Source organism: Orcinus orca, chromosome 14 (genome assembly GCF_937001465.1).
Source record: "Orcinus orca chromosome 14, mOrcOrc1.1, whole genome shotgun sequence".
Classification (NCBI taxonomy): domain Eukaryota; kingdom Metazoa; phylum Chordata; class Mammalia; order Artiodactyla; family Delphinidae; genus Orcinus; species Orcinus orca.
In genome coordinates, this window is record NC_064572.1 from 16,511,999 (window position 1) to 16,535,702 (window position 23,704).

Here is a 23,704-nt window from a genome sequence, read left to right on the forward strand (position 1 = left end):
CACGGGTTCGAGCCCTGGTCGGGGAAGATCCTACATGGTGCAGAGCAACTAAGCCCATGTGCCACAACTACTGAGCCTGTGTTCCAGAGCCCATGCTCCACAAGAGAAGCCACTGCAATGAGAAGCCGGCGCACTGCAACGAAGAGCAGCCCCCGCTCACTGCAACTAGAGAAAGCCCACGCACAGCAACAAAAACCCACTGCAACGAGAAAGCCCACGCACAGCAACGAAGACCCAACGTAGACAAAAGTTCAAAACCTTTAAAAAGGGGCTTCCCTGGTGGCGCAGTGGTTGAGAGTCCGTCTGCCGATGCAGGGGACACGGGTTCGTGCCCCGGTCCGGGAAGATCCCACATGCCGCGGAGCGGCTGGGCCCGTGAGCCATGGCCGTTGAGCCTGCGCATCCGAAGCCTGTGCTCCGCAATGGGAGAGGCCGCAACAGTGAGAGGCCCGTGTACCGCAAAAAAAAAAAAAAAAAAAAAAAAAAAAAACCTTAAAAAAACATTGCAAGTGCCAGGATAAAGTCCACTGCAACAACAACAAAAATAGCTTCAGTTATGATTACAGAGATTATCAATGCTCTAAATGCCTCATCTTTTTTTTTTTTTAGCATCATCGCTGTGGATGCAGATCACAATTACAATGCAGAAAATACATATTTTCCCCTTCTACATTGCTTTTGGTTGAGGTAATAAAAATACAAATTTTGGTGGATGTTTGCATAAAGGTGCAGACATGTTTATTCCAAGGTTAAACAAAGCATGAATGATTCTGTGGAAGATGTTGACTGTGCTGCCCATATTCTGCACAATGCTTGCTGTTCAAATAGCTTCTGATGTTCTTTCTATTGATGTTGAAGTAATTGTCATGAAGTTGTTCTCTTACTTCAACACTTATACTATTTGAATTGAGTGATTAAAGGATTTTTGTGATTTTTTTAATTGGCATTCAGTATTTTTCATTTCTCTTGCATTCAGAAACTCATTGACTCTCTTTAACAAACACAGCTGTAAGAGTTCTCAGTTTATTTAAAGCACTGAAATAATATTTTAATTCTCAAGAAAAAGCTCCCAATTCTTGTTTAACCTTTTAAATATTCCATTGAATTAAGCTAATTTGCTTATTTCTTGTACATAGATTTCAATATCTTTTTAGCAATAGGATTATGGAAATTGAAAGAAGAGCAAAAAGTGTTAGTGAAATATTCCACTGTTTAATGAAACTTAGTGAAATCTTCATGTCAGACTGTTCTTAAAAGGGAAAACATTACTTATGGAATAATAGGAATAGGAAAATAAATTTTGACTTGTGGATAATCATTATTGTACTTGCCATGACTGTATTTTGAAATGAGTTTCATCTCTTGAAGAATTTGATTCTTTTACATGGATGTTACTAACTGCTCTTATAGCATGAGGACAAGTGGAATTGTCATGTGTAGTTAAAAAGGAAAGGAAAAAAATTGACAAAAAGTTTTCTTTTATCAGTGGGCAGCATGTTAAAAACTTGTTAATCAAGAGATCCATCGTAAGCCTGAAGAATGGAAAAGGCAAGTTCTGCCATGAATAATGGTATTGTTTCAACAAATCAAATCTGAAGAGCAATTCCTAGAGTTGTTAACTTTATGCCATTATATCTGCTCAGAACGCTAAAGTTGAATGTCTTTTCTCATTAATTAATGTCCAATGGACAAAGAACGAAGTAAGTGAGATGTGACTACTGTAGAAGATATGTTATAATGAAAATGGAGCAATGTAACAGTCTCTGGAAGAAATTGTATAACTCAATTCTGCAAGGAACTGTTAAGGAGAGCCAATATATCAGGAAAATGGTTAATGAAAGATATGTAATTTAGATACTTAAAATTTATTTCAGATGAACAACGAATAAAAGTATGTCTCATGGCTTGTATTTGCTAAATCTGGCAATTTTACCCAATGTGCCCAAAGTCACCGACCCTTTTTTTTATTGAAGGAAGTATACTTGATTTAGTGTTGTATTAGTTTCAGGTGCACAGCAAAGTGATTCAGTCATATATGTGTGTGTGTGTATATATATATAGAACTTCAGTTTTATATAATCTATATACATACACATAAAAATACTTTCAGATTCTTTTCCATTATAGGTTACTACAAGAAACTGAATATTATTCCCCTATGCTATACAGTAGGTCCTTGTTTATTTTACATATAGTAATCCCAAACTCCTAACTTATCGCTCCCCCCTTCCCCTTTAGTAACCATAAGTTTATTTCCATCGCAGAGACTTTTCTAATTGAAGTGGCTCTAAGGCTTTCAGGAAATGTACCGTGCACAGCTTTCTGGCACAGGACGGGGCTGTCACTATGGGCCTTCTGCGCATGTGCACTGCCTCCCCCTCCCCCCTCCCCCCGGATGCTGGGCGTGTTCCCGTTCCGCGGCCGCTGTCTCGCGAGGAGATGGTTGCGGAGCCTCCGGCGGCTGCGAGCCCGGCAGCTGGCGAGCAGGACGCTGCTGTGGAGCACCGGGGGAAGATGAAGCTCCAGGCTAGAGGCGGGTGAAAGAGGAAACGGCTTTGTGTCCAGATTCGGTGTAAATCTGGCCCCGTTTTTATGCACCTGTTGAGAACCTGCACGTCCCAGCGCTTAATTTTCTCATCTCCAAGGTGCCCTGTCGTTTGAGGCCTCGGTAAGACCGCGCGGAAACTGGCCCTTGGCTGTCAGTAGATGCGCACTTTTCTTCTCAGCGGAGACCCTTGTTCTTTTCCACTCAGGATCTCGCTGAATCCTCCCAACCACCTGTGGTCAGCGTCGCGTCCCCTTTCTAACAGTGAGGCTCCAAGACGGGATAGGAATTCAAAGTGGCGAAGGGAGCAGGGGAAGGAGCAAGGATAGATCCCATGCCTCGTTCTCTGCCCAGCATGAAATCTGAGCATGAGTCGGTCGCAGCAGTAAGCAGCTTGAGTACCCTAACCCCTCAAGGAAATAGTTTTGAAGTGAATGCAGCATTGGTTTTGGGGGATTTTTTCTTGTTTCTAAAGAACCTGTGAACATAAGTGGAGGCGTCCAGGCCCCTCTGACCCCCTCCAGCTTTGCCTGTGCCCTCAGTAGCACCAGTTTGCTTTTACAGGAGGTCCTGCTTAAGGTCCAGGAGCTTTCGATCTTGGATGAATATTCTAACTGGCTTAGGTTTCACCTTTCTTGCAACAAAGCGGCTTTTGTGGGGTAGGAAGGGGGATTCCCGGGAGCGTGAATTGTCCCGGTAGGACAATCAGTGCGCCTGAGACCTCAGGAGCGATCCAGAGCCCAGGTGCAAAGACGCTTGTTGCTCAGCTGGAAGCAATTTGGGTCCTCCTGCCGGAACCAGTCATATGCAGACTGTCACAGACTGGGTGATGGTGGAAACCTTGGGCCAACTTTCCAGAGAGATGTAAGCTGTGGTTGGGATAGGAGGACAAGACAAAAGGAACAGAAGATACTGCTTCTTGGGGAGTTGTGAAGGCATCGTGTGGCGGGAAGAGCTGACCAGCCACAGGGGAGGGAATTACCGTCTTCCTTCACTCTTTACTCCACTCTTTATGAGCTCTGAGCTGTTCCCACACTCGGCACAACTAGAGATATACTGATGCCCCCTGTATCCCGATCTTACAGAATCAGAGATGGTACTGCAAGACAGGTCGTTAAGACTTGGACTTAAGACAGGTCTATTTCTGCTTTACTTAAAAGGTGGAGTTGGATTGGGGTGGGCAAGAAGTGGGTCAAAAATGTTAAGTGGTTACAATTCTACGTTTTGTTACGGCAGAATCAAGAGGAGACATGGAGTCTCTTGATGGTCTAGGCAGGTCTTTTCTGCATTAACAACAGATAAGTCAAAACCAGTTTGGTTTATTTTTTTTATTAAAAAATACTTTTGAGACCTGAAACCAATTTAAGAGTAAACCGGTTTTTTTCCTTCCAAAAAAGACCAGCCCTTTTTTCCTTCCAAAAATACCCCATCCTTTTTTTCAGAACCTTGTTGAGATTCTCTGGTTTGTAATGAACATTACAAATTTTTGTGCTGAATATTTTTGCTCAGCATCAGTTTTAATGAAAGCATTGTGTTCTATTCCTTGGCTTTTCCTAATTGGGTTAATTAGTTAAATGTGTTGTTTGTATTTTTTCTGTGTTAGAGCATACATTGTTAACAAATCAGCAGAAACCAAATGTTTTTACATTTGAAAACGAACTTGTCCAAATATTACATAATCATCCCAGAGTCATGCATGGACACCCGAGTGCTTCCCTCCCTCACTGTTATCCTTTCTGCTGCTTCTCAAAGTGTCTCCCATTCTGAGGTGTTTCTCTAGCTGCTATGTGGAGCTTTCTAGGCAGGTGATGTCACTCATGAGCTTTCCTTCTTTTTCAGGTGTAGCCCCTCAGTTCTCTACATTCTTCCAGGAGCAGCAGAAAATGATCACATCCCAGGTGAGTCGTTTAATTTATGCACAGTTTTGCTTAACACTGATTATTTGAGGTTTATAAAATATCTATGCATTCATATGAAATAGTAGAAATAGATATGTTAACATCAGGAAAAATATAGAACAGAAGTCAGCAAATTGCAGTCCATGGGCCAAATGTAGCATGCTGCCTGTGTTTTTATGGCCCACAAACTAAGAATTTTAGATGATTGAGAAATCAAGAGTAGTAGTCTGTGATGTGAAAACTGTATGAAATTCAAATCTCAGTGTCTGTAAAGTTTTATTGGAACACAGCCATGCTCATTCATTTATGGCCGTGGCTGCCGTCAAATTACAAGGGCAGAGTTGAGTGGTTGTGACAGAGACTGTGTGGCTCACAGGCCTAAAATGTTTACTATGTGGACATTTACTGAAAAGGTTTGCTGACTTCTGATTTAGAACAGCAGATCAACAGTAGGACAAAGGTGCCATGTAGGTAAATGCAGATCCTGTGATCTTACTGAGTTGTGAAACTGGGCCATAAAAATGTTTTTTGATAGACCTCATTAGGTGACATTGTGAACCTTTTTTTCTTAATTTTTGGCTGCGTTGGGTCATCGTTGCTGCACGCTGGCTTTTTCTAGTTGCAGCAAGTGGGGGCTACTCTTCGTTGCAGCACGCAGGCTCAGTAGTTGTGGCACACGGGCTTCGTTGCTCCGCAGCATGTGGAATCTTCCCGGACCAGGGCTCGAACCCGTGTCCCCTGCATTGGCAGGCAGATTCTTAACCACTACGCCACAGGGATGTCCAGTGACATTGTGAACCTTCTAGTGACAGTCTTGCAGTTGCATAAAGAAGTGGTAGGAATAAAGTGAATGATTTTTGTCTAATCCAGGGGAAAAGTTGAGATGTTGAAAGAAAATATGTGATAAATAATTCAAATGAATTAGAGCAGCATTAGGACTCATGGTTGTTCAAAGAAGGGACAAGTCTGGGTAGACCAGGGTGACCTAGGTTGGTTAGTAGGATGAGGCAGGCTATGTGACAATACTGAGGACTGGGCAGAATATAAATCTTTGTAGAATATGGCAAGGGATTCCCCTATTTTAATTGTGGCAAAATACATATAACATGAAATTCACATTTCAGCCATTTAAAAGTGTAGAAATTAGTGACATTTTGTACATTCATGATGTTATGCAACCATAAACACGACCTACTTCCAGAATATTTTCATCACACCAAAAGGAAAACCCTTACCCTTAATAAGCAGTACTATATAGCTTAATAAACAGTTACTCCCCATTCCCCTCAGCCCCTAGCAACTGCTAATCTGTTTTCTGTTTATGGATTTGCCTTTTCCAGATAGCTCATATAAATGGAATCATGAAGCCTTTTGTGGGTGGCTTCTTTCACTGATCATGTTTTCAAGACCCATCCATGTTGTAGCTTGTATTACTACTTCATCCCTTTTATGACTGATTAATATTCCATTGTATGTATATACTACCTTTTGTTTATCCATCATTTGATGGGCATTTGGGGGTGACTCCATGTTTGGTTATTGGGAGTAGTGCTGCTGTGAGCATTCATGTACAAGTTTTTGTCTGAAGACCTATTTTCAGTTCTTTCCTGGGAGTGAAATTGATGGATCATGTGATAATTCTGTGTTTAACTTATTTTGAAACTGCTAAACTGTGTTCTGCAGCAAGTCCCTTGCAAGGCCTTATAAATTATATGTTAGCTTTCCTATTTCCACACAAAAACGCTGTTGAGATTTTATAATTTTTTAAACTAATTAATTAATTGTTTTATTTTTTTGGCTGAGTTGGGTCTGTGTTGCTGCACGTGGGCTTTCTCTAGTTGCGGCAAGTGGGGGCTACTCTTTGTTGCGGTGCGCGGGCTTCTCATTGTGGTGGCTTCTCTTTGTTGCAGAGCACGGGCTCTAGGCGCGTGGGCTTCAGTAGTTGTGCACGGGCTCAGTAGTTGTGGTGCATAAGCTTAGTTGCTCCGCAGCATGTGGGATCTTCCCAAACCAGGGCTCAAACCTGTGTCCCCTGAATTGACAGGCAGGTCCCTAACCACTGCACCACAAGGGAGGTCCAAGATGAGATCTTAAGTATTTTGTTCTTTTATTTTTTTAATTTTTTAAATTATTTTTAACATCTTTATTTGAGTACAGTTGCTTTACAATGGTGTGTTAGTTTCTGCTTTATAACAAAGTGAATCAGTTATACATATATATATGTTCCCATATCTCTTCCCTCTTGGTCTCCCTCCCTCCCACCCTCCCTATCCCAACCCTCTAGGTGGTCACAAACCACCTAGCTGATCTCCCTGTGCTACGTGGCTGCTTCCCACTAGCTATCTATTTTATGTTTGGTAGTGTATATATATCCATGCCACTCTCTCACTTTGTCCCAGCTTACCCTTCCCCCTCCCCATATCCTCAAGTCCATTCTCTAGTATGTCTCTGTCTTTATTCCCGTCTTGCCCCTAGGATCTTCATGACCATTTTTCCCCTTAGATTCCATATATGTGTGTTAGCATACGGTATTTGTCTTTCTCTTTCTGACTTACTTCACTCTGTATGACAGACTCTAGGTCCATCCACCTCACTACAAATAACTCAATTTCATTTCTTTTTATGGCAGAGTAATATTCCATTGTATATATGTGCCACATCTTCTTTATCCATTCATCTGTCCATGGACACTTAGGTTGCTTCCATGTCCTGGATATAGTAAATAGAGCTGCAATGAACATTGTGGTACATGACTCTTTTTGAATTATGGTTTTCTCAGGGTATATGCCCAGTAGTGGGATTGCTGGGTCATATGGTAGTTCTATTTTTAGTTTTTTAAGCAACCTCCATACTGTTCTCCATAGTGGTTGTATCAATTTACATTCCCACCAACAGTGCAAGAGGGTTCCCTTTCCTCCACACCCCCTCCAGCATTTATTGTTTGTAGATTTTTTGATGATGGCCATTTGACTGGTGTGAGATGATATCTCATTGTAGTTTTGATTCCATTTCTCTAATGATTAATGATGTTGAGCATTCTTTCATGTGTTTGTTGGCAATCTGTATATCTTCTTTGGAGAAATGTCTATTTAGGTCTTTGCCCATTTTTGGATTGGGTTGTTTTTTTGATATTGAAATGCATGAGCTGCTTGTAAATTTTGGAGATTAATCCTTTGTCAGTTGCTTCATTTGCAAATATTTTCTCCCATTCTGAGGGTTGTCTTTTGGTCTTCTTTATGGTTTCCTTTGCTTTGCAAAAGCTCTGAAGTTTCATTAGGTCCCATTTGTTTACTTTTGTTTTTATTTCCATTTCTCTAGGAGGTGGGTCAAAAAAGATGTTGCTGTGATTTATGTCATAGAGTGTTCTGCCTATGTTTCCCTCTAAGAGTTTGATAGTTTCTGGCCTTACATTTAGGTCTTTAATCCATTTTGAGTTTATTTTTGTGTATGGTGTTAGGGAGTGTTCTAATTTCATACTTTTACATGTACCTGTCCAGTTTTCCCAGCACCACTTATTGAAGAGGCTGTCTTTTCTCCACTGTATATTCTTGCCTCCTTTGTCAAAGATAAGATGACCATATGTGCGTGGGTTTATCTCTGGGCTTTCTATCCTGTTCCATTGATCTATATTTCAGTTTTTGTGCTAGTACCATACTGTCTTGATGACTGTAGCCTTATAGTATAGTCTGAAGTCAGGGAGCCTGATTCCTCCAGCTCCATTTTTCGTTCTCAAGATTGCTTTGGCTATTCGGGGTCTTTTGTGTTTCCATACAAATTGTGAAATTTTTTGTTCTAGTTCTGTGAAAAATGCTAGTGGTAGTTTGATAGGGATTGCATTGAATCTGTATATTGCTTTGGGTAGTAGAGTCATTTTCACAATGTTGATTCTTCCAATCCTAGAACATGGTATACCTCTCCATCTATTTGTATCGTCTTCAATTTCTTTCATCATCGTCTTTTAATTTTCTGCATACAGGTCTTTTGTCTCTTTAGGTAGGTTTATTCCTAGATATTTTATTCTTTTTGTGGCAATGGTAAATGGGAGTGTTTTCTTAATTTCACTTTCAGATTTTTCACCATTAGTGTATAGGAATGCTAGAGACTTCAGTGCATTAATTTTGTATCCTGCTACTTTACCATATTCATTGATTAGGTCTAGTAGTTTTCTGGTAGCATCTTTAGGATTCTCTATGTATAGTATCATATCATCTGCAGACAGTGACAGCTTTACTTTTTCTTTTCCAATTTGTATTCCTTTTATTTCTTTTTCTTCTCTGATTGCTGTGGCTAAGCTTCCAAAACTATATTGAACAATAGTGGTGAGAATGGGCTGCCTTGTCTTGTTCCTGATCTTAGTGGAAATGGTTTCAGTTTTTTTTTTCACCATTGAGGATGATGTTGGCTGTGGGTTTGTCATATATGGCCTTTATAACGTTGAGGGAAGTTCCCTCTATGTCTACTTTCTGGAAGGTTTTTATAATAAATGGGTGTTGAATTTTGTTGAAAGCTTTCTCTGTATCTATTGAGATGATCATATGGTTTTTCTCCTTCAGTTTGTTAACATGGTGTATCACATTGATTGATGTGCATATATTGAAGAATCCTTGCATTCCTGGGATAGACCCCACTTGATCATGGTGTATGATCCTTTTAATATGCTGTTGGATTCTGTTTGCTAGTATGTTGTTGAGGATTTTTGCATCTGTGTTCATCACTGATATTGGTCTGTAGTTTTCTTTCTTTGTGACATCTTTGGTTTTGTTATCAGGGTGATGGTGCCCTTGTAGAATGAGTTTGGGAGTGATCCTCCCTCTGCTATATTTTGGAAGAGTTTGAGAAGGATAGGTGTGAGCTCTTCTCTATTTGTTTGATAAAATTCGCCTGTGAAGGCATCTGGTCCTGGGCTTTTGTTTGTTGGAAGATTTTTAATCACAGTTTCAACTGCAGTGCTTGTAATTGTTCATCTTTTCTGTTTCTTCCTGGTTAAGTCTCAGAAGGTTGTGCATTTCTAAGAATTTGTTCATCTCTTCCACGTTGTCCATTTTATTGGCATAGCTTTGCTTGTAGTACTCTCATGATCCTTTGTATTTCTGTGGTGTCAGTTGTAACTTTTTTCATTTCTAATTCTATTGAGTCTTCTCCCTTTTTTTCTTGATGCGTCTGGCTAATGGTTTATCAATTGTGTTTATCTTCTCAAAAACCAGCTTTTAGTTCTATTGATCTTTGCTATTGTTTCCTTCATTTCTTTTTCATTTATTTCTGATCTGATCTTTATGATTTCTTTCCTTCTAACTTTCGGGGTTTTTTGTTCTTTCTCTAATTGCTTTAGGTGTGAGGTTAGTTTGTTTATTTGAGATGTTTCTTGTTTCTTAAGGTAGGATTGTATTGCTATAAACTTCCCTCTTAGAACTGCTTTTGCTACATGCCATAGGTTTTGGGTCGTCATGTTTTCATTGTCATTTGTTTCTAGGTATTTTTTGATTTCCTCTTTGATTTCTTTAGTGATCTGTTGGTTATTAAGGTGTGTATTACTTAGCATCCATGTGTTTGTATTTTTTACAGATTTTTTTCCTGTAATTGATAGTTAGTCTCATAGCATTTTGGTCGGAAAAGATACTTGATACAATTTCAAATTTCTTAAATTTACCAAGGCTTGATTTTTGACTCAAGATATGATCTATCCTGGAGAACTTAAGCACTTGAAAAAATGTGTATTCTGTTGTTTTTGGATGGAATGTCCTAAAAATATCAATTAAGTCCATCTTGTTTAATGTATCATTTAAAGCTTGTGTTTCCTTATTTATTTTCATTTTCGATGATCTGTCCATTGGTGAAAATGGGGTGTTAAAGTCCCCTACTATGATTGTGTTACTGTCCATTTCCCCTTTTATGGCTGTTAGTATTTGCCTTATGTATTGAGGTGCTCCTATGTTGAGTGCATAAATATGTACAGTTGTTATATCTTCTTCTTGTAGCAATCCCTTGATCATTATGTAGTGTCCTTCTTTGTCTCTTGTAATAGTCTGTATTTTAAAGTCTGTTTTGTCTGATATGAAAATTGCTACTCCAGCTTTCTTTTCATTTCCATTTTCATGGAATATCTTTCCCCATCCCCTCACTTTCAGTCTGTGTATGTCCCTAGGTCTGAAGTGAGTCTCTTGTAGACAGCATATATATGGGTCTTGTTTTTGTGTCCATTCAGCCAGTCTATGTCTTTTGGTTGGAGCATTTAATCCATTTATATTTAAGGTAATTATCAATATGTATGTTCCTATTACCATTTTCTTTTCTTTTCTTTTCTTTTTTGTGGTACACGGGCCTCTCACTGTTGTGGCCTCTCCCGTTGCGGAGTGCAGGCTCAGCGGCCGTGACTCACGGGCCCAGCCACTCCACAGCATGTGGAATCTTCCCGGACTGGGGCACGAACCCATGTCCCCTGCATCAGCAGGTGGACTCTTAACCACTGCGCCACCAGGGAAGCCCTGTTACCATTTTCTTAATTGTTTTGGGTTTGTTATTGTAGGTCTTTTCCTTCTCTTGTGTTTCCTGCCTCGAGAAGTTCCTTTAGCATTTGTTGTAAAGCTGGTTTAGTGGTGCTGAATTGTCTTAGCTTTTGCTCGTCTCTAAAGGTTTTAATTTCTCCATCAAATCTGAATGAGGTCCTTGCTGGGTAGAGTAATCTTGGTTGTAGGTTTTTCTCCTTCATCACTTTAAATATGGCCTGCCACTCCCTTCTGGTTTGCAAAGTTTCTGCTGAAAGATCAGCTGTTAACCTTATGGGGATTCCCTTGTGTGTTACTTGTTTTTCCCTTGCTTCTTTTAACATTTTTTCTTTGTATTTAATTTCTGACAGTTTGATTAATATTGTCTTGGCTTGTTTCTCCTTGGATTTATCCTGCATGGGAGTCTATGTGCTTCCTGGAGTTGATTATTTCCTTTCCCATATTAGGGACTTTTTCAACTATAATCTCTTCAAATATTTTCTCAGTCCCTTTCTTTTCCTCTTCTTCTTCTGGGACCCCTTTAATTCAAATGTTGGTGTGTTTAATGTTGTCCCAGAGGTCTCTGAGGCTGTCCTCAATTCTTTTCATTCTCTTTTCTTTATTCTGCTCTGCAGTAGTTATTTCCACTATTTTATCTTCCAGTTCATTTATCCGTTCTTCTGCCTCAGTTATTCTACTATTGATTGCTTCTAGAGAATTTTTAATTTCATTTATTGTGTTGTTCATCAGTGTTTGTTTGCTCTTTAGTTCTTCTAGGTCCTTGTTAAACGTTTCTTGTATTTTCTCAATTCTATTTCTAAGATTTTGGATCATCTTTACTATCATTATTCTGAACTCTTTTTCAGGTAGACTGCCTATTTCCTCTTCATTTGTTAGGTCTGGTGGGGTTTTGCCTTGCTCCTTCATCTGCTGTGTGTTTTTCTGTCTTTTCATTTTGTTTATCTTACTGTGCTTGGGGTCTCCTTTTTGCAGACTGCAGGTTCGTAGTTCCCGCTGTTTTTGATGTCTGTCTCCAGTGGCTAAGGTTGGTTCAGTGGGTTGTGTAGGCTTCCTGGTGGAGGGGACTAGTGCTGTGTTCTGGTGGATGAGGCTGGATCTTGTCTTTCTGGTGGCAGGTCCACATCTGGTGCTGTGTTTTGGGGTGTCTGTGGCCTTGTTATGATTTTAGGCAGCCTCTCTGCTAATGGGTGGGGTTGTGTTCCTGTCTTGCTAGTTGTTTGGCATAGGGTGTCCAGCACTGTAGCTTATTGGTCGTTGAGTGAAGCTGGGTCTTGGCATTGAGATGGAGATCGCTGGGAGATTTTTGCCATTTGATATTACGTGGAGCTGGGAGATCTCTTGTGGACCAGTGTCCTGAAGTTGGCTCTCCCGCCTCAGAGGCACAGCCCTGACACGTGGCTGGACCACCAAGAGCCTTTCATCCACATGGCCTGGGAAAGCTAAGACAATGCTCTGGCGTATCATGGGCACAGGTGGGTGAGCCCAGCTGGACAGGACCTGTGTTATGACCATACCAGAGCCTGGATGGATCCTCTGACACCTACATGGGCTCGTGCTGGGATCCAAGAACTCCTGCGGAATGTCCTACCTGTGCTTGGGTCACTGCAGACATGTACTCAAGTCCGGGGTCTGTCCTGCAAGGTGACTTGCTAGTGTTGCAGGGTCTTCTGCAGAGGCAGGGGTGGCTGTGGCTCACTGTGAGGAAAAGGACACTGGCAGCAGAAGTTCTGGGAAGTACTCCTTAGCGTGAGCCCTTCCAGAGTCTGCCATTGGCCCCACCAAAGAGCCGTGTAGGCTTGTATTTTGTTCTTTTAGATGCTATTGCATATAGAATTGTTTTCTTAGTTTCTTTTTTGATTGCTTACTGATAGTGTGTTGAAATACTACTGATTTTCAAGTGTTAATCTTATATCCTGCTTGGCTGAATTTGTTCTAGTTCTAATAGTTGCTTTGTAGATTCTTTAGGATTTTCTATATTTGCTATCATGTCATCTGCAAATAGAGATAGTTTTACTCCTTCCTTTCCAGTTTGAATATCTTTTATTGATATTTATTTATTTTTTTGCCTAATAGCCCTGGCTAGAATTTCCAGTACAAAGTTGAATATAAGTTACCAAAGCAGGCATCCTTGTTTGTTTTTTTACCATCTTAATGTTCTTAAGTGTACAGTTCAGTAGTGTTAAGTTTATTCACACTGTTATATAACCAACCTTGAGAACATTTTCATCTTGCAAAACTGAAACTCTATGTTCATTAAACAAAAACTTCCCATTCCCCTCTGCCCCCTACCAGTGGCATCCTCCATTCTACTTTCTGTTTCTATGAGTTTGACTACTCTTGACACTTCATATAAGTGAAATCATACAGGACTTGTCTTTTTGTGACTGGCTTATTTTACTTAGTGTAATGTCATCACGGTTCATCCATGTTGTAGTATGTGTCAGAATTTCCTTTTTAAACGTTGAATAATAGTCCATGTGTGTATATATCACATTTTTGTTTATTCATTCATCTGTTGATGGACATTTGGTTTGCTTCTGCCTTTTGGCTGTTGTGCATAATGCTTCTACGAACATGGGTGTACAGGTACCTCTTTGAGACTCTGCTTTTAGTTCTTTTGGATATATACCAAGAAATGGTATTGCTGGATCACATGGTAATTAAATTTTATTTTTTGAAGAACCACCATACTGTTCTTCACAGCAGCTGCACCATTTTATATTCCACAAACAGTGCACAAGGGTTCCAATTTCTACATATCTTCACGAACACTTGTTATTTTTTTTTAGATTCTACGTATAAGTGATATCATATGATATTTGTCTTTCTGTGTCTGACTTACTTCACTCAGTATGATAATTTCCAGGTCCATCCATGTTGCTGCTAATGGCGTTATTTCATTCTTTCTAATGACTGAGTAATATTCCACTATATGTATGTACCACATTTTCTTTATCCATTCCTCTGTCAATGGACATTTACATTGCTTCCATGTCTTGGCTATTGTAAACAGCACTTCAGTGAACACTGGGGTGCATAGATCCTTTCAAACCATGGTTTTCATTGGATATATGCCCAGGAGTGGGATTGCTGGATCATGTGGTAGCTCTGTTTTTAGTTTTTTAAGGAACCTCTATACTGTTCTCCATAGTGGCTGTATCAGTTTACATTCCCACCAACAGTGTAGGAGGGTTCCGTTTTCTCCACACCCTCTCCAGCATTTTTTGTTTGTAGACTTTTTGATGATGGCCATACTGTCTGGTGTGAGGTGTTATCTCAGTGTAGTTTGATTTGAATTTCTCTAATAATTAGTGATGTTGAGCAGCTTTTCATGTGCCTCTTGTCCATATGTCTGTCTTTGGAGAAATGTCTATTTAGATCTTGCACCTGCTTTTTGATTGGGTTGTTTTCTTGATATTGAGCTGCGTGAGCTGTTTGTAAATTTTGGAAATTAATCCGTTGTTGGTTGCATCATTTGCAAATACTTTCTCTCATTCTGTGGGTTGTCTTTTCGTTTTGTTTGTGGTTTCCTTTGTGCAAAAGCTTTTGAGTTTAATTAGCTCCCATTTGTTTAGTTTTGTTTTTATTTCCATTACTTTAGGAGACAGATCGAAAAAGATATTGCTGTGATTTATGTCAGAGTGTTCTGTATTTTCCTCTAAGAGTTTTTTGGTATCCAGTCTTAGATTTAGGTCTTTAATCCATTTTGAGTTTATTTTTGTGTATGGTGTAAGAAAATGTTCTAGTTTTATTGTTTTACATGTAGCTGTCCAGTTTTCCCAGCACCTCTTATTGACTAGACAGTCTCTTTTCCATTGTATATTCTTGCCTCCTTTGTTTTACATTAATTGACCGTAGATGTATGGGTTTATTTCTGGGCTTTCTATCCTGTTCCATTGATCTATATTTATCTTTTTGTGCCAGTACAGTGCTGTTTTGATGACTGTAGCTTTGTAGTATAGTCTGAAGTCAGGGAGCCTGATTCCTCCAGCTCCATTTTTCTTTCTCAGGATTGCTTTGGCTATTCGGGTTCTTTTGTGTTTCCATACAAATTTTAAGACTTTTTGTTCTAGTTCTGTGAAAAATGCCATTGGTAATTTGATAGGGATTGCATTGACTCTGTAGATTGCCTTGGGTGATTATTGTCATTTTTACACTATTGATTCTTCCAATACAAGAACATGGTATAACCTTCCATCTGTTTGTATCATCTTCAGTTTCTTTCATCAGTATCTTATAGTTTTCAGAGTACAGTCTTTTGCCTCCTTAGGTAGGTTTATTCCTAGGTATTTTATTCTTCCTGAGGTGATGGTAAATGGGATCGTTTTTAAATTTCTCATTCTGATCTCTCATTGTTAGTGTATAGAAATGCAACAGATTTCTGTTTATTAGTTTTGTATCCTGCAACTTTGCCAAATTCGTTGATGAGCTCTGGTAGTTTTCTGGTAGCATCTGTTAGGATTTTCTATGTATAATATCATATTATCTGCAAACAGTGACAGTTTTACTTCTTCTTTTCTAATTTAGATTCCTTTTATTTCTTTTTCTTCTCTGATTGCAATGGCTAGAACTTCCAAAACTATGTTGAATAAAAGTTGCAAGAGGGACATCCTTGTCTTGTTCCTGATCTTAGAGGAAATGCTTTCAGATTTTCATTGTTGAGTATGATGTTAGCTGTAGGTTTGTCATATATGGCCTTTATTATGCTGAGGTATGTTCTCTCTATATTTATTTTCTGAGGAGTTTTATCGTAAATGGATATTGAATTTTGTCTAAAGCTTTTTCTGCATCTATTGAGATAATCATATGGATTTATTCTTTAAGTTATTAATGTGGTCTATCACATTGGTTGATTTGCAGATATTGAAAAATCCTTGCATCCCTGAGATAAATTCTACTTGATTATGGTGTGTGATCCTTTTAATATATTGTTGAATTCGGTTTGCCAATATTTTATTGAGGATTTTTGCATCAATGCTCATCAGTGATATTATCCTGTAATTTCTTTTTTTGTGGTGTCTTTGATTTTGGTATCAGGGTAATGCCGGCCTTGTAGAATGAGTTTGGAAGCATTCCTTCCTCTGCAATTTTTGGGAACAGGTTGAGAAGGACAGGTGTTAACTCTTTTCTAAATGTTTGGTAAAATTCACCTGTGAAGCCATCTGGTCCTGAACTGTTGTTTGTTGGGAGGTTTGTTTGTTTGTTTTGCTTCATTTTTAGTTGCAGATTCAATTCAGTTGCTGGTAAGTGGTCTGTTCATACTTTCTATTTCATTCTGGTTCAGTCTTGGGAGATTTTCATTTATTGTAATTTGTCTATTTCTTTCAGGTTGTTCATTTTATTAGCATATACTTGTTCATAGTAGTCTCTTATGATGCTTTGTATTTCTGTGGTGTCAGTTGTAACTTCTCCTTTTTCATTTGTGATATTGATTTGGGCCCTTTCTTTTTTCCTTGATGAGTCTGGCTAAAAGTTTATCAATTTTGTTTATCTTTTTGAAGAACCAGCTCTGAGTTTCATTGAACTTTTTTATTCTCTATTTCATTTTTTATTGCTCTGATTTTTATGATTTCATTCCTTCTACCTATGGGTTTTGTTCTTTTTCTAGTTCTTTTAGGTGTAAGCTTAGGGTTTTCATTTTTTCTTGTTTCCTGAGGTAAGCTTGCATCACTATAAACTTCCTTTTTAGAACTGCTTTTTCTACATCCTATATATTTTGGATCATTGTGTTTTAGTTTTCATTTGTCTACAGGTATTTTTAAATTTCCCTTTGATTTCTTCAGTGATCCATTGGTTGTTTAGTACCATATTGTCTAGCCTCCACATGTTTGTGTTTTTTGCAGTGTTTTCTTGTAGTTGATTTCTAATTTCATGGCGTTGTGGTCAGAAAAGATGCGTGATATGATTTCAGTTTTCTTAAATTTACTGAGGCTTATTTTTTTTTTTTGGTGTCCTAGCATGTGATCTATCCTGGAGAATGTTCCATGTGCACTTGAAACGAATGTGTATTCTGCTGCTTTTGGATGGAATGCTATATAAATATCAATTAAGTCCATTTGGTCTAATGTGTCATTTAAGGCCAGTGTTTCCTTGCTAATTTTCTGTCTGTATGGACTGTCCATTGATTCAAGTGAGGTGTTAAAGTCCCCCACTATTATTGTTACTGTCGATTTCCCCCTTTATATTTAATATGTTTTATGTATTTAGGTGCTCCTGTATTGGGTACATATATGTTAACGAGTGTCATATTCTCTTTTTGTATTGATCCCTCGTTATGTAACCTTCTTTGTCTTTTGTTAAAGACTTTGTTCTAAAATGTATTTTGTGTGATAAGGGTATTGTTACCTCTGCTTTCTTGTTGTTTCTTTGCATGAAATATGTTTTTCCATCCCCTCACTTTCAGTCTGTATGTGGCTTTAGCTCTGAAGTAAGTCTCTTCTAAGCAGCATATAGATTGGTCTTGTTTTTTAATCAGTCAGCCACACCATGTATTTTGATTGCAGCATTTAGTCCATTGATGTTTCAAGTAATTATTGATAGGTACATACTTATTGCCATTTTATTACTTGCTTTACTCTCATTACTAATGCTTCACAGTCTTTAGTAAATTGCTTATTTCTATTTCAGTAGTTGCTTTTTCAGGGATTTTCTCTTGCTCTTCAATTGAGACAAATTCTTCCTGTCTTCTCATTTTGCTTAACTTACTGTGTCTCTATGAAATAGGTGAAGCAGTTATCTACTGCAATCCTGAAGAGGTGACCTTATGTGGGAGCATTCCCATACTGTCTGCGTGTGCCCAGTGGCTTTGGTGGTATAGCTGGATTTGACTTGAACACAAGTCATGTCTTTTCTCAGGTTGTGCTGGCAATGATCACATTGATAGTAGGTGTTGCTGGAGATGTAGGGACTAGGGCTGGATACAGGTTTGAGCTCAGGCTTCCCCTCTGCTCAGTGGCTGTCTCTGCCCTGTTGGGGTTGGGGGTGGGTTCTGTGTTGCTGGTCTACAAGCCCTGAGGGCTGGGTCCAAGCTGGCTCCATTCTCTTTAAGTATGTGCTCTCCCATTCCCAGCACTGGCACCCTTACTCCAGAGGGAAGCAGCTCTGGAGCAAGGTAGGGTACTTGGCTTGAGCCCCGCGTGCAGACCATGGCAGTCCTGCCAGGGGAGAGATCTGGACTGCTGATGCACTGCCTGTGTGAGTGCCAGCAATGTCTGCCCCCCCCACTTTCTCCAACGCTGCTTTGGGTCTGAGCCTCCTTTTTCCCTCACAGCTGGGCTCTTCCCTTGCCCTCTGCTTCCCTTGACCTGGTGTGGAGTTGTGCTGTAGAACAAGTAGGGCCCGTGTGGGCTCTCAGTGTGGGTCTGGGCATGGGCTGTGGTGTTCTTACTGCAGATGGAGATCACGGCTGCTTCTGATGTGCTGTGTAAGCACCAGTAATGGCTGTCCCTTCTCTGTTCAGATGCCATATTGGGTTTGAGCCACCTCTGTTACACACATCTGGGACCTCACCCAGTGAGGAGGTGCACTGTGAAGCAAGTGGTGCTTGAGCGTTTGCTGGGCTCAGGCTTGGGTGCCTGCTGGGTCAGTCACAGGAAATTGGTCAGCCATGAATGCAGTTTTCAATCTGCCTTGCTTCAGGAGCAAGCAAGCATGTGCATGCTCCTCACTGGCAAAGTCCAGGTTTCCCATAGCCTTCCTATTACTCTTACTGGCACTCCAACCAGCCGAGGGGCTCATCTTTCCTATGTTGGGTCCCTGAATATGTTGCTCGACCACTCACTCCCCAGAGAGGATTTCCATCTGTCTAATCTCCCTTTTCTTCCATGTCTTCTCTCAGGGGCACAGGTTCCAGCCTGATCACTTCTCTTAACTTCCTACCTGATTCTGTATGGATCTTTCTTACAACCTTGGTTGTATAGGATTCTTTCTGCCAGTCTCCAGTTAGTTTTAAGTGAGAATTGTTCCACATCTAGGTGTATGTTTGATGTGTTTGTGGGAGAGGTGAGTTCCACATCATACTGTGCTATGTTGATCTCCTTCCTCTGTCAAGTGAGTAGTTTGCCCACTAAGTTAAATCTGGTCTCACTTATTTACAAAGACCTATAATATAGATGTACTTGGAGACATTCTCAAAGTAACTAGGAGATTTGGGTATAATATTAGGGTTTTACAAAGTTACAAAGCAAGGAATAATAAAAACAAATCACCAAGAAGTAGTTATTGAATCCAGAGAATCCTCAAGGGCTCAGGATAAGATGGATCATTTTTCATATGAAAGTTAGAATTATTTTTCATCCTTAAATTCTCCAGTTTTCTCATAAATATCTTGTACTCATATTTAAAGTATAAGAAATCAATGAACCTTTCAACTGATTTTATCACAACTTTATTCATCACAAAAATAAATCTCTTTTAATTAATGTTTATTTAACTCAGGTATTCATTCAGCAACTACTTATGAGAATCTACTAAGTATCCTTTGCCCTGTACTGTAGGTTCTAACAAAAATGAAATATTGGCCCCTGCAAAAGAGCTGCTCTCAGTGGGGCACAAGTGGGAGATGGGCGCACTGATAGAATACTTGAAAAGCCTTGTAACTCAGGTGCACACAAAATTCTGCTTCATATTCTTTTTTAAGAAATTGCAGCTGTTTTATTGATCACCTTATCACACTACCCTGTAGTAAAAAATATGAATAAGTTGATGTTTAAGTGTTGTTTGAAAAAGTTTCCTGTCATGATAAAACTCTCAGTCTTATTATTTCAATTAATCAAAGTGAATATATTTCAAATATTTAGGAATAAGTATTAAATACAAAAGTAAAATTTTACTGGAAAAGCATCTTACAGAGATGGAGTTGGATAGATTTTTTTACGAACTAGTTTATCATTGGATGAGAATTACTAAAATGAGAAATAGTCGGCATTAATTCTATTGCAAGTTCAATTCCATGGATGTAAGCATTGAGAAAATTTGTTTGCGTAAATAAGTAGATATGAATGAATGGAGTTTTATTATAGTAATGCCTCTAAATTTTTTGAATCCTTACAAATCATATGCCACTAAAGATCTAACAAAGAAAAATATACTTTTAATGATCTATCAGCTGGTAACTCTGATTAGGTTCTCTCTCAACTGAAAGCAAGCATAGTCATCCCTTGGTATTTACAGGGTATTGGTTCCAGGATCCCCTCCGAGGATATCAAAATTGACTGATGGCCTAAGTCCCTTAGTTGGCCCTCTGTATCTGCGGGTTCAGCATCCTTACATATGGAGGGTGACTGTAACTGAAAACCACTTGACTTGTAAAATGATAAGTTCTCACTCATCAGTCAGTTGTTCCTTTCTTTGATGTGCTTGAGGGTTTTGCATCATGGGGGTATTTCACCTTAGTAAGGTTTTCCATATTCTTTATGAGTATGTTTTTTGGTAAAGAACATGTATCCTGACATTTTAATTCTAATATGAAGTACTCTGCCCTTTATATTGAGAATGTAACCTGTTTTCATTTTGTTATGGTTACTTATTTGAATTTATAGTAGCTTGACTTCAATAACCTGCAAAAAACTGCTCCTTTATATCTCTGTCCCCACCCCTTTCAGTTGTTGATGTCACAAAATTACATCTTTCTTTCTTTCAGTATAATTGCTTTACAATGGTGTGTTAGTTTCTGCTTTATAACAAAGTGAATCAGCTATAGATATACATATATCCCTATATCTCTTCCCTCCTGCGTCTCCCTCCCTCCCACCACAAAATTACATCTTTCTATAATGTGTGCTCCAAAACAAAAACGAATAATTCTTTTAAATGTCTTAGTCTCCAAATTATGTAGGAAAAATAAGATTTGGAATTACAAACCAAAGTTACATTAATATTTTCATTCTAAATTTTAAAAAATGTATAACTCTCTTAAATCACATAAAAAAGATCAACTACAGTTAAAAATGATTGCGATAGTAATACTAGTTCTATAATTGCCTATGTATTTGCCTTTATTGGATCTTTATTTGTACGGCTTCAAGTTACTGTCTAGTGTCTTTTCATTTTACCTTGCAGGACTCCCTTGAGCATTTCTTGCAGGGCACATCTAGTGGTCATGAACTCGCTCAACTTTTGTTTATCTGGAAATATCTTGGTTTCTTCCTGACTTTTTGAAGGACGGTTTTGCTGGATATAGTATTCTTAGTTGACAGATGTTTTCATTTAGCCCTTGAATATACAGACGTGCTGTCTTCTGACCGCCAAAGTTTCTGATGAGAAGTCTGAAGGTAATCTTAACTGAGGATCTGTTGTATGTGATGAGTCTCTTCTCGCTGCTTTCAAGATTCACTCTGTCTTTTGAAAGTATGATTATAAAGCGTCTTGATATGGGCCTCTGATTTCATTTTACTTGGAGTTTGTTGAGCTTCTTGGATGTTTATATTCATGTATCTCATTAAATTTGGGAACTTTTCATTCAAATATTAGTCAAATATTTTTTGTATATTTCTGTGAATTTCTTCAAAGATTCTCTGTGCCCCTTTCTCTTTCCTTCTTCTGAGACTCCCATGATGTGTATTTTGCTCCAGCTGATGGTGTTTCACAGGTCCTATTGCTCTGTTCACTTTTCTTCAATCTTTGTTCTTTCTGTTCATCAGCATTGATAATTTCCATTGTCCTATCTTCAAGTTCACTGATTCTTTTTCCTACCATCTCAAATCTGCCTTTGAACATCTGTATGAATTTTTCATCTGTTATTGTACTTTTCAGCTGCATAACTTCTTTCTGGTTTCCTTTTAGGTTTTCTGTATCACTGACATTTCCATTTTTCTCACACATCATGTTCTTGACTTTGTCCACATCTTCTTCAAGTTCTTTGAGCATTGGTAAGATAGTGGTTTTAAAGTCTTTGTCTGATATATCTTCCATTAAGTCTTTTGCAGGGACAGATTCTGTTGATTTATATTTTTCTTTTTCATGGACCATACTTTCCTGCTTTTTTGTATACTTTACTCCGTGTGTGTGTGTATATAAATATGGAATTTCTGGCTCATATGGCAATTTTATGTTTAACTTTTTGAGGAACAGCCAAACTGTTTTCCACAGTATCTTGAACCATTTTTCATTTCCACCAGAAATGTATGATGGTTCCAGATTCTCTAATTCTGGCCAAAATGTGTTTTCTGCTTTTTGATTATAGTCATCCTAGTGTGGATAAAGTGGTACCTCATTGTGGTTTTGATTTGCATTTCCTAAATGACTAATGATGTTGAGCATTTTTTCATGATTTAGACATTAAAAAAAATCTTCAGAGAAATACCCATTTAAGTCCTTTAAATATATTGTATTTGGGCTGTTTTTCCTTTTCGTTGAGTTGTAAGAGTTCTATGTATATTCTGGATAATCAGGTATTAGATACACGATTTGAAAATATTTTCATCCATTCTGGATATTGTCTTTTTTTTTCTTGATAAGATACTTTCATTTTAATTTTGATGAAGTCCAATTTATCTGTTTTTACTTTTATTGTTTATGCGTTACTGTCATATCTCAAAATACATTACCAAATTTTATATTTCATTCTAAGAGTTTTATGGTTTTACCTCTTATATTTAGATCCATGTTGATTTAATTTTTGAATATGGTGTTGACATAGTTATCTAACATCATTCTTTCCTTGAGATATACTGTTGACCCAGGTCCAGACTATTCTTTCCCCATTGAATGGTCTTGGCCCACTTGTTGAAATTCAGTGGTCCAGAGGTATGTGTTTATTTCTGGATTCTCTATACTGTTCTGGTGGTCTTTGTGTTTGTTTTTTAATATTATTTATTTGGTTGCACGGGGTCTTAGTTGCAGCAGGCGGGCTCCTTAGTTGTGACTTGTAGGCTCCTTAGTTGTGGCTCCAGGGCTCATTAGTTGTGGCATGCGAACTCTTAGTTGCGGCATGCATGTGGGATCTACTTCCCTGACCAGGGATCAAACCTGGGCCCCCTGCATTGGGATCATGGATCATCTTATCCATTGTGCCACAAGGGAAGTCCCTGGTCTTCATGTTTATACTTACACCAGTACCTATAGCTTTGTACTAAGTTTTGAAATCAGGAAAGTGTGACTCTTCCCAATTTGTTCTTTTTGTTTGTTTAAGATTGTGCTATTTAGGACTGCTTGCAATTCCATAATTTTTAGTATCAGGTTTTCCATTTGTGCAGAAAAGGCTGTTGGAATGTTAATAGAGATTGCATTGAATCTTCAGATCACTCTTGGTAGTACTGCTTTTTTTTTAAATATTTGTTTATTTGGGTGGATCTTTAGTTGCAGCATGCACGTGGGATCTAGTTCCCTGACCAAGGATCAAACCTGGCCTCCCGGCATTGGGAGTGCAGAGACTTAGCCACTGGACTGGCAGGGAAGTCCCAGTACTGCCATTTTAACAATACAAAGTCTTCCAATCTATGGGCATGGAATATCCTTCCATTTATTTAGGTCTTCTTCAAGTTCTTTTCACAGTTTTTTTTTGTAGTTTTGCATATCCCTGGTTAAATTTATTACTAGGTATTTTACACTACTGGATAATATTGTAAATAGAATTTTATTTTAATTTACTTTTTGGGTTGTTCATTGCTGGCATAGAAAAAAAACCCTGATTGTTGTGTGTTGATTTTGCACTGTTATATAAATAAGTTCTTTTTTACCTTTTTAAAAAAATAGATTCCACATATGAGTGACATCATATGATATTTGTCTTTATCTGTCTTACTTTGCATAGTAAGTAT

At 38.6% G+C, this 23,704-nt stretch overlaps 1 protein-coding gene across 5 annotated transcripts in view; it reads left to right on the forward strand.

Annotated features, from left to right (window-relative positions):
* Positions 1–23,704, forward strand: part of LOC101287519 (zinc finger protein 33B) — a 346,100-nt gene that overhangs the window by 43,845 nt on the left and 278,551 nt on the right. For 4 of the 5 annotated variants that reach the window (XR_007471161.1, XR_007471162.1, XM_033412937.2 and 1 more), the window contains one exon: positions 4,385–4,443. Coding sequence is in view for 3 of the 5 variants with exons in the window: in XM_033412937.2 (XP_033268828.2) it covers positions 4,385–4,443 (59 nt within the window). In the remaining 2 variants the exon portion in view is untranslated. Of the gene's footprint in view, positions 1–2,427; positions 2,669–4,384; positions 4,444–23,704 lie in introns of those variants that run through there. The other variant, XM_049696646.1, reaches the window with a different exon arrangement.